We start from the raw sequence: 11,603 nt of genomic DNA, 5'->3' as shown, positions 1-11,603 counted from the left end.
AATTACGAAAAAATGAATATTTCTTGATTTTTTAATCAATGTTATTAAAGCATATATTTTTGTCAGTTGTTTTAAGCTATTCAATTTTCAGTAATTGTCAACTTCTGACATTGTAGTGTGGCCACCAAGGGGAGACATTACAGAGACGCTTGTCTTGTTGTGTATAGATTGGGCTTCAATCCTGAAGACTAAACTTTATGTTTAATCTTTTGGCTACTGAGCGTTTCTGTAGTATTTTCATATAAATATAGATACATTTCAGCAACTAGGCTCGTCCATTTAGTCTGCATTGACTTATTGTTCGTTAAGATTTGTACGTTCGTTTTATTTAGCTTTATATTGAAACGTAAGTTGTATAATCTCGGCACATAAGGACGATAGTGGCATATTTGCCCGGAGAAGACGGGCACGTGCATTTTTACGAACAAAATGTGGCAGACGGATACCTGGTAGGCAACCATTCACTCAAGCAATGCGAATTAAGGAATTTAAACGGATATATCAATGCAAGGAATGTGAAATTAGTTTTACTATGCATGACACATGCCGTGTTTCAGTAACGATACCTACTTTGAACCGTACCGGAAGTAAGGTTAAACCCAAAAGCAATAAAGCATTCTGTTTAATTGTATAACGATTTCTGCTGAGAAATGTAAGCTATGCAAGTAGAATTGATAGGGAAATTCAAGCCAGGTTCTGAAATGAAATTGCGGTCACGCTTGATGAACCCTAGCTTTTCTAACATAAATAAATCAACGTCTAAATAAGTCGACAACAAATATTTGAAGAATTGAACTATTGCCGTCTACCTCTTAAAACAAGCGAGGAGAGGTTTGCAGTTTTAATTTCCAATTATTCTTTATTTTTTATACTTTATGCCACTCCTGTTATTCATCAGTTTTATGTGGTTTCTATTTTATCTTAATTCACATAACCTTTAAAATATGAATAAGTTTTAATTGTCAAACTTATATAAAGAATATGGCGTACGTAGGCAACGTCGGAGCATAAGTTTTGTTTTCTGGACTCTTTCATTTAACTTGTTTCGTGCTCAAAACATGGCCAGTATGTCCGCTACGTTATTGTTTCGATTTTGTGCATCTGACTTTATGCCACTCTTTGCCAACCTGTTATTCATCAGTTTTATGTGGTTTCTATTTTATCTTAATTCACATAACTTTTAAAATAAGAAAAGTTTTTATAATTGTCAAACTTATATAAAGAATATGGCGTAGGTAAGCAACGCCGGAGTATAAGTTTTGTTTTCTGGACTTTTTCATTCAACTTGTTTCGTGCTCAAAACATGGCAAGCATGTCCGCTACATTATTGTTTCGATTATGTGCATCTGACAGATTATTAAATAGAGTCATTATTATTTTGCCATTCTAGAAGGAAGATCTAATTGCTAACTTTACAAGTTCAGTAAATGTGTTTGAGGCGAACGTTTTCTGTTTGGTTCCCTATTTGAAGTGTATGTGTTGCGTTGCAACAGAGATACAAACAAAACAGTTAGACATAACATTAGGATTTTTTGTTAACTTTTCAATCAGGATAATGATTTATTGCTTATTTTACAATCAGGATAGTAATTTGCTAGCTTTACATTCAGAGTTATGATATTTTGCAAAACCTTACAATCAGGATAATGATTTTTTTGCTATTTTTACAATCAGGATAATGAATTTATTTGCTTACTTAACAATCTGGATAATGATTTTTTGATAACTCTACAGGATAATGCTTTTGTGCCAATTTTGCAATCAGAATGATATTATTTTGCTAACATTTCAATCACGATAATGATATTTTGCTAACTTTACAATCAGGATAATAACTTTTTGCTATTTTTTATCAGGATAAAAAAAAAATTCAGCGTGTTTACTCTGATGGAAGATAATGTTCAACTGGATAAAACAAAACCCCTGATCCGTTTCAAGTAACGTGTTGTCCTATAATATTTAACGTAACTTACGTTTTTTTCAAATGGCTTGGAGTATCTATATTTAATTTAATAGAATTTATCTTTTTCCATAACTGTTGTTGGATTATGTCTAAACGTCTCTTACAAAAATTAAACAAATTACACCTTTTCTGTATGCTGTTCAAATGTTAATCTTTTGTGCTTTATTCAATAAAAATAACACTCAATTACTTTGTTCATTATTCCTATAACTGTTATGTTCATAGCTGGAAATTCAACTGCAACCTTGTTTTGAACAAATCTACTACTTGCCTGAAACCTTGCATTTTCTTCATAGTTTAAGATACGCTGACAAATGAATCCCTCAATGGTATATATCCACAATCTGCTTCTGAATCGTGTCATCAGTCTGCGCCACTTTTAGAGATCCTTATACACACAATTTGCGTTCAGGGTACTGAACTGAAAGAACTTTTATTGAGTTATCTCATCAAGGAGTTGCCACGTTTGTGAAACTTCTAGATCGAGATAATTTGATTTTCCTGATTGTAAATTACATTATGTAATCAATATCGGAAAACAAGTATCTATTAAAGATTTTTCCTAAATTATCATATATTCTCAATATTACGTTTGCAATCGCTGCAAGATGAACACTTCCTTTGTTTGGACTAAAACATTTAGTGATTTCATTTATTTTATTAAATGTCTATGGATCCGCACTTATACTGCGTTTTGACTGTTCGGTGAGTCTGTTTAGTGTAAATGTAACTGCCCTAATATTACATTTTTTTTGCAGAGAGTCTTGGTTATTTTAAATCGTTACAGTAATTAAACATTATATTATATTTAGAGTGTTGACAATTTCAATGCTAAAGTTCAATTTAAGATAATTGTTGATTTTTTTTTCTTAACCAGGTGCAGTCAGAAATAAAAACACAGCCTGCAAAAAAAGAATGTTCAATGTCTGCAGCTGATAGATTTTTTATTAGTGTCATCAGTCTATTTATTATGAAACGCTAAATGACGTTCAGGATAATTATATGCAGAGGTTTTCATTGACTATTCCATCTAGGCCGATTTTAAGATAACCGGATCCAAGCCTACCGATCATGATAAATAATATGTGATGAATATTTCGCTCATCTCTGATGCAAAATCGACGTGAAGAGAACATGAATGCGTTTAAGTACATCAACCAATAACATATACACTGATTTAATTGCAAAGATGCGATATGTATTCATAAATGTTTAGAATTCATTCAGTTGTGCGATTGGGGTTGATGATGAAAGGCATTTTCATTAGGAGCCTGTCTTCAAATAACATACATATGGATCATACCGTGCCATCACCTAGATATTTCCGTATAAACAACCTCTTGTGTGACCCACGAAACGCAATGGGTTGAGTTTTATTTTTTTTAAAAAACATTTTACCTAAACTATGTTTTGGAATCATCTGAGGAACCAATTATCAAATTAGCTATATGAGAGAAGAGAATACGCTACTGTGTTTCTTATTCATATCCTTCGGAGTTAGGCGAAACGGGGGCCTGCTTCAATTATACAATTAAAAAAGAACATGGACAAGCCAAGGAGTCGAAAATAAAAACAGAATCCAAATCAGCTTTCTCTATTATTTTACGGAAAATTGCTTGCGTATCACTTATATGTAAAATGCTTGATTCTGCTGAGAGGGAAGCGACCGATTATTTTGCAAAATTTTGCTAAAACATAAACCTAAGTTGATCAATATAAAGCACCATATTTTTATCAAATAAATTGTGATGACGTTTAATTCAGGTTTTATCATTAGTTTAAAATAAAATAGCGGGGCCGTCAACCATAATTGCAATAAAAAAACTTCAGAAGAATAACAAGATGACGTCTGTCTTGAAAATCTAAATTAAACAATGAAAACTACAATGACAATCCAGGAAGCCCAAATATCAACGATGAAACTGGTAAGAGGCGGAAGAGTCACTTAACATGAGACACATAACGTCGAAATACAACGAAGACATATTCATAGAAGATAAACTTTATCATTATAAATCATATATGTTTGGGTTATCGCATTTGATCGGCAATCAAAAACAGTACTGCAATGGAAGATCAAAATAGGTTAAAAGTACTCAATCCTACGCTTGCTCTTAATTAGCAAGTTAATTAAGTACATATTTAATATATGCAGCTACCAATATACTTCTTTAAATATGGTTTCCACTTTAAATGAGCACGTTTTAATATGAAAAGCGGCCAATTACCAACCCGGAGTAACTATTGCAAAACATAGTTTATGATTTTTTTTTTAAAAGGAGATTAGCTAGAGTTAGTCTGCAATACTAGTATCTAAATTAAGTGCAATTCATTATTTCGTCAATTGTATTTCTTAAAAATTCGTCATGTTCGTCGCCAACTGGATTTAGCTTTATATTTCAGTTTTTCCATTGCTTATATCAGGTATTTACCTTTATTATTCACGTCGATGAGGGCAACAATATCTTACTCAGATTATTTTAATTTATTTGTAAGCCATATTCAGCAAACGATCAATAGAATAATAATCAATATCATTATGTGAAGTTGACAAATACTCAGACACTTCTCTATGATATCAGCCAATCACCAAATACATACTACAAACACAATATTAAATAAGATATAATCAATACCTAAAAGACTACTTATTCAGTTTTGTGAAATCCTAAAGTCGGTGTAAATTGTATCTTGTTTGTTACCAATTTTACGCAAAAGTTATGGATTTTACATTTCTGTGATATCAAATTGAACTCAATCACTTAAATATGATTTTTGAACCCAAGTCACGATACATATTCATCAAAGAGATATATTACATTAGATTTGATTCGATCCTAACAATGCCCCAAAACAACATTTCTTCAGTTTAAAAGAAAACCTGGATGATTAAGGCGCTATTCTTTTGACAGTTTAACATGAAATGTCTATCTTAAGAGGAAATATAAACATATTTACATGAAATGGAACTCAATCATTAAATATGGATGTTGTAAAGCTTAAACACGATTTCTACACATAAAAACAAGCGAGAAACGTCAAAAATAGCATCAATGCATATATAATCGTTGCAGCTCAGTATGAATCTGTCTGAAACAAGTTTGCTGCTGCACCCGTATTGAAAAGTACACAGCTTTAAAAGAAATCAAAAATTAATCAAATGTGTGTTTCTCTACTGTTCACACACAAAAACGTGATAAAATGATTACAAACAGTCTTACGCCTGTGTCACTGTCACACAATCGCAATCAGCACAGACCATGGGAGGCGATCGTCATATTTACACTTGTCAGGCTATGACGCAACTCACTCATGCTCACAAATTACTACATTATCCGCAAAATCATCAGGTTAACATACAAAGACACACCCACCTGCACAAAGTTTGCAGTGTTTCATAATTCTTAATAATCAATGCAAATCACAAACTCATCTTCACACTGTTTCGCACCGTTACAAATCCTCACAGAAAAAGACACGCCAGTTCTCATAACCTTTGCATTTTTACGCGAATCACCACCACCACAGACAATGACACATTTCTTCACAATGCCTGCTCTATTGCAAAAATCATAATGATCATAGGTAATGACAAACCAATCTGCAAAGTGTTTGCACTGTTACACAGGTCAGTATCACTACAACAGTCCTTCCGGACACATCCACGTGACGTTCGTTGTTGATGTGTGCAGTTGCTAAAGTCGTTACGTGACTTACACCCACTTGAACATCCTCGTACTGTCGACGTGTGAATAAAGTTGCCCCTCTCAGTTTCTTCTAGCATCTCAAAGTATACTTTCTGAAACAAATAATTAGATAATAACAAAAACAAAATGGAACCTAATGATTTCAAAATAAAGTATGTAAACAATAGCCTTAACAAGGTGAAGCAGATGGTACTTTTTCTACTTGTTAAATATCTTTTATTATAAATGTAACATGCGTTAGATACAGATTGAGACATTTAAACCTGATATCTTGTAATGTTATTCAGATGTCATGCAATTCTTAAATATGTTTTATTTATCTTTGGTAATATTTAAGCAAGGCTCGTTTGAATTATATCGTACTTGACATGCTTGTTCAGCGATACACAATTTCTCTGTGGCCTTGTAGTTTCCACTCGGGTCGTCAGAGCAGTCGTCAGCAATACAGTGCCAGCACTGGAGACCTTCAACTGAAAAAACATTGGTAATATTGCATTCAAGTGGCACAGCTATACTAGTATGAAGATTATTGTTATTAGCTAGTTACCATCAAGGTATTAATCATCTTCCTGCGTTGCCATAGAAAACATTAAATACTATTGTTATGTGATCATCAATATTTGATGTGAACATCAATATTTGAAGAGTGTGATGTAGGCACTCCCAAGGGATCAAGACAACCTGCATTGTTTATTTAATGCAAGAATATCCTTTGGAAAATACGATTATTGAAGGGAACGCATCATGCATATGCTTTTTCGAAGGTACACAACTCAAATTAATCATCATAATCGTTTTATAACTAGCAATGTTTTCCGTGCATTTGCCTATATGATTTTTCTTTTAATTACTCTAATATCAGTATAGCTTTCTGGTTATATTTGAAAAGCTACTATAGGTCTATAAAGGTGTCTATGAACCTTCTAAGTATTAAAGTATGTCTGAACTAATAATTATGCATTATATTACATAAATAACTATATCAGGTAAATTACTACAGAATAACTTAAACAACGAACATCTTGAATATCGAAAGCAAGTTAGAAGGTTGAATTAATTGCTTTTCGAAAATAAGCAATGAAGGCGCACACACCAGTAAATATCTTCACTTCGAAATATCGAATTCCTTTCACTTAATTTAATTTTACTGTCTTCTCACCAGTTACGTTTTGTAACTGGTCGTTATGGTAACATAATAAATAGTAACATAGTAACGTAATATTTTTGCACATAATGAAATATTTTGTAGACGTTTTATTTGTAGTAATCGTGTTTTTAAAGAGTAATTTTACTTGGTTTAAATCTGTAATTTATGCGTCAATATACGTGGAACTCGTTAAAAGAAAATGCTCTAAGTTCGCGCTTATATGAGGCAAATTATTGATCTCATGAAAGACTTAAACTATACAGTTCAACTTAATCCGTGTAGGTTTATTTCCCTAGCATTTATATGTCGCCAAAACATTGTAAATGTTGTTATCTAGTCATAATATGGCAACGACGTATTACTTGATATATGTATCATCGTTTAGCATGACATGTACATAATCTTTAGCTTTTCGCATAAATATTCGTACATCTTGTTTGTTTGTTGTCCATCAACATATTTGTATATTTTTTCAATTATATAACAATTTATTTCATGTCGGTGGACCCGCATTTATTCAAATTATTTAATACACGTTTTGAATCTTAAATCTGATTTATTTAAGTAAAACAATTGATAAAGAATTAAATTTACCTCAAATTATCATTAATCTTCTTTACAAATAAACCAAAAATATATGTAAAGGTACAATTGCTGCTACGGTTTAATGTAATACTTTTAACACAAATTAGATGTCTGTGTTTTACATGAGTTAATCTTTGACTGTCAATGATTGTTTAACATTTCATACTTATTTAAGCCATGCTGAAAAAAAGATCTATCAAACTTACAAACTACATTCGAGGTATAAAAAACAAAGTTTCGAATGGTTTGAAGCTGTTTTTCAATACTAGAGAAAAATGCACCACTACAACCATATTATTATGTCGCCTGATCAACGTGTTAACATATAACTAGTATACAATAATGCGAATCGAACTGACTTAAAGGTCATTTTCAAAATCCGTCCGTGAGATGTTTATATAACAATATACCACTTTCGTTCATCGCTAACTTAGCTTTATATATTCTATGACGTTGACAGATGTTATATATCCTAAATTCATTGTATAGTAAAGTCGGTGAGATTACCTATTGTTGAAAGTGTGCTCACGAGAACGACCACCTGAAGCAGTACCATCCTGAATCGATGACACATATATCTCCAGTTTACAATTTAAAAACAATATATTTTCTAAAACCTCTAAGCGTAATTCCACTCTACGATAGTGTCCATCCACAAACCTCATTCATTTATTCTATGAAATTAGTTCTTCACATTTTTTTTCTAGGATTCTTTTACAAATCGTAATATTTAATAATTTGATCAAGTAAGTATTTTCAGATTTCTCCTCTATTCCACGTTGAGCGCAATACCTGTCTGCTGTCATATCTTTCCAGATATAACAGTCTCCTTTGTCTTCTTCAATTTATTGGTAATTCTCCCCAAGGCAGAGTTAGCGCTTAAATATGTTGTATAAAGACGTACGTTATCGAATATTCTGTATTAGTTTCATTATCAAATTACGTTCGTCTGGTAATTGAAATGATTTAGAGGTGGTATTTGTTAAAATTTAAAGATTTGTTCATAATTTACCAAAATGATAAGTATTTATTTTGAGCAATGTAGCCGACCAAAATGCCGCCTAAAGCAGACACAAGTCTTTTGTGTAGGACTCCGAAAGGAATAGTCATTCCTTTCATTCATTGTATTTTGGGCATTTTAAGCAGTTCGAAAAAAACGTAAAATAACTAGATCTGAGAAAATGTCATTAAAACAGAATAAGAAATATTGAAAAAAGTTATTCTGAATATTGACTCTTTCAGTAGACAATACAAAACTGTTTGATGTTCCAAGCCAACAACAAAAATAAGGACTTTATGTGTAATAAGTGTATCCAAATTATCTACAATGCAACTTCAAAGAAAGAAATTACAGTTATGAAATTTCACCGTTTCAAGTAGAAATATTATAAAAATTTTTTAAGATATTCCCAATCCGAAAAATGACATATTTCAATGGATAACATAAAAAATATAAGTTGCATAGCTGTTAACCCGCTTTTGATACGACTTTTAGTCTGTTTTGAATATCTCTAATTATTTGAAGTTGAAGAAAACGAACCAATCCATTATTTAAGAGTATAACAATATATTTAATCCACATATTTTTTTTTTAAAAAAAACAGTTTTCTTCAAAAAAGACGCAAACATTTTGAATTCCATGGATAAACAAATATATTATTTCAACCAACCCCCCAAAAAAAACACAAAACAAAAGAAAACAGGCAACACCTATTAAGTAAGCGTCTTTTTAATGTTTTGTATGTGCATGCTTACCATGCATTAATAATTCAAATAGTTAAAATATCGGACAACAACGTCAAAAGTGACAAAGACTGCCAGGACATTGATCTCGGCTAACACAAACTAACTAACTGTTAACTTACTAACAACTAACTGTAGTATTATAGTGGAAATATTACCAAAGTCACTATTTTCAGTATCCATAATGAAGCTTTTATGAAGAAGACAAATGTTTGTGTAAAATTCAATACAGGAATTTTCATATTTATTGAGAGTCATGATGCCCCAAAAATAGCAATGTCTGTAATATGTTATATGTTTTTCTATTCATTTTACACGAATGAGCTAAAATGAATTGGTACTACTGTAACATTTGTTTAGCATTAGCATGTATTAAGTTCTTCTTTCAAGAGATATATCGTTGAAACAATAGTTTCGGATTGTATGAGATTGTGCCTTGATAATAATGAAACGTGCACAAATACGTCATACTGCCAAATAACTCCCAGTAGGTTCATAAACACAGTTATATTATTCTGCTACTCAATAATAGCAAATCACAATTACTTAAGTTGTAAACAAAGTTCATACTTGAGCGTTTCTAAATCACACTATACTTTTACATTACTATCACTAACTAAGCTTTCTCTACTAAAAAGGCACTGCCATAGGTAATATATTGTAAATTCTATGTTTAATACAAGTTATTACCTATTGTTGAAAGTGTGCTCACAATAGCGACCACCTGAAGCAGTTCCATCAGGAATCGATCTTGTTTATCTTGACTGTATAAATCTTAACACTTAAATGAATTTCGTGTATCGTAAATATTGCTTATTACAGATATCCTCTGTGACACATACATCTTTAATTCACTGTCAAAAACCATTTTAATTTTTTATTCCTTCAAAGTATTTCATCAAATTTCGATATAAGTGTATATAATCTGCGAACCTCATCAATTCGTTTATACAACTAACGCTTTCATAGTCTGTTCACATCTCGGTGCCCATTGTTTTTGAAAATCCAAGAATTGAAGATAGTAATATTACCCGAATAATCTTCTATTCCTCTGTTATTTTGAGCGCAATACCTGTGTGTTATATTCTTCCAGGTATAGCAGTTCCCCTTTGTCATGTTCAATTTATTGGTAATTCTCTTCCAGCAGCAGAGTGAGGGCTCCAAGATGGTGTATACTAAAGTGCGCTCTCAAATGTTCTATTTTAGTTGCCTCATCAAATATAGTTCGTCTAGTGATTGGATTCAATAACTACTACGTCCACTATCGCGTATTCGATGTAAGTGTGTTAGATAATTATGTTGTGGCAATATCAACTGTTTTCTCTGTTGCTGTTAACCGACTTTAGGCCACTTTTTAGAATATGGAACATAATAAGACAATCAAGCAATTTAAAAGCACACAGAAAACAATGACCGGCAAACAGTCGAAGAAATACGCACGACCATTTATCTTTAGTAAATATGTTGAAAAAAATGTCGGCATTATTATTATCTTAAACTTTATTATTTTTTTAGTACATTTGAGAATATCTTGGTAGATTTTACAATAAAACTATTATAAAGAAGTTATTATTATATATTATTGATTGAGTTATATTCAAACAAATTAAAACAATTGAGTTCATAATCTATCAATTGCTATCATATAGGTCTAGCTGTTCAAACATTGGTTTCAAAGCGTTTTAGTTATATATGTCTATATCTAATGAAACCTTTTACTTTCAAATCTCGATGTGCCCTTGATGCAATACACAATGTTTGTTAAAGTCCGTCGTTATATTTTCCTTTCAATGTAGAATACAGCATGGACTTCGAAGCTAATAAACATATCCATAATTTATCTAATATAAATATTATTTATTTCAACAGAAACATATAAGCGTATTCACCCTGGCTGTGATATTATATCTTTAAGTTGAGTTGAAATCTTTGTGTTAAAATTAATACAGGTTCAACTTTAATTCATAGCCTAAGTTATAAAAGGCTTAAAACGGAACCATTTTGGCACTTCAAAGCTAAAGAGCTGAAGAAAGGAGCCTTAAGGGATCTTCATACTATTAAAAACATGGAACATTTAATTAAAACTGTTCTAATACAGATGATATCTGGAATGACATGAAAATGCCAAAGTGTCATTTAATGACGCTGTTGTGTAACGACAACATAAAGAGTTTCGGAATATTAATTGTGTAAATAGATGGTAAAAGCACTTAACGCTGTTTTGTTACGATATCCTTACGATTCCCAAATTAGAATAGTTTTAATCAATTGTTCCATGAAGTGAATAATTCAAAGACTTCGGTAACCGATAACTTGTATCAGAATTAAAAAAAACGACATATGACCTGAATTAGCTCTGCTTAATACGTACTGGACATTTCGTTATGCATATATCATCTCAGCACAAATTAATTAACGGCTGATAAAACACAAGAACATAATACTGGAATGTTGCATA

At 31.6% G+C, this 11,603-nt stretch overlaps 1 protein-coding gene across 2 annotated transcripts; it reads right to left on the bottom strand.

Moving 5' to 3' along the window:
* Positions 1 to 4,458: 4,458 nt before the first annotated feature.
* On the bottom strand, positions 4,459 to 10,133 carry LOC128234880 (uncharacterized). Of its 2 annotated transcripts, none has more exons than XM_052949489.1 (3): positions 9,836 to 10,133; positions 6,034 to 6,140; positions 4,459 to 5,762 (listed from the first exon to the last, which is right to left on the bottom strand). In XM_052949489.1, the coding sequence occupies exons 1-3, from the start codon at positions 9,882 to 9,884 to the stop codon at positions 5,508 to 5,510; spliced, it is 411 nt and encodes a 136-aa protein (XP_052805449.1). In that variant the 5' UTR covers positions 9,885 to 10,133; the 3' UTR covers positions 4,459 to 5,507. The 2 variants fall into 2 exon arrangements, with proteins under 2 accessions (XP_052805449.1, XP_052805440.1); XM_052949480.1 differs by lacking the exon at positions 9,836 to 10,133 and adding an exon at positions 7,910 to 8,012.
* Positions 10,134 to 11,603: the final 1,470 nt, after the last annotated feature.

The sequence above is a fragment of the Mya arenaria genome, chromosome 1 (genome assembly GCF_026914265.1).
Source record: "Mya arenaria isolate MELC-2E11 chromosome 1, ASM2691426v1".
Classification (NCBI taxonomy): domain Eukaryota; kingdom Metazoa; phylum Mollusca; class Bivalvia; order Myida; family Myidae; genus Mya; species Mya arenaria.
The sequence above is the reverse complement of the archived record's forward strand: the minus strand, read 5'-3'. Positions and strand labels throughout refer to the sequence as shown.

Coding starts and splice junctions, on each gene's coding strand:
- LOC128234880 (XM_052949480.1), bottom strand. CDS start 7,976: ATGTGTCATCGATTCAGGATGGTACTGCTTCAGGTGGTCGTTCTCGTG. Junction 6,141..7,909: donor GAGCACACTTTCAACAATAG/GTAATCTCACCG, acceptor ATGTTTTTTCAG/TTGAAGGTCTCCAGTGCTGG. Junction 5,763..6,033: donor TCGCTGAACAAGCATGTCAA/GTACGATATAAT, acceptor TATTTGTTTCAG/AAAGTATACTTTGAGATGCT.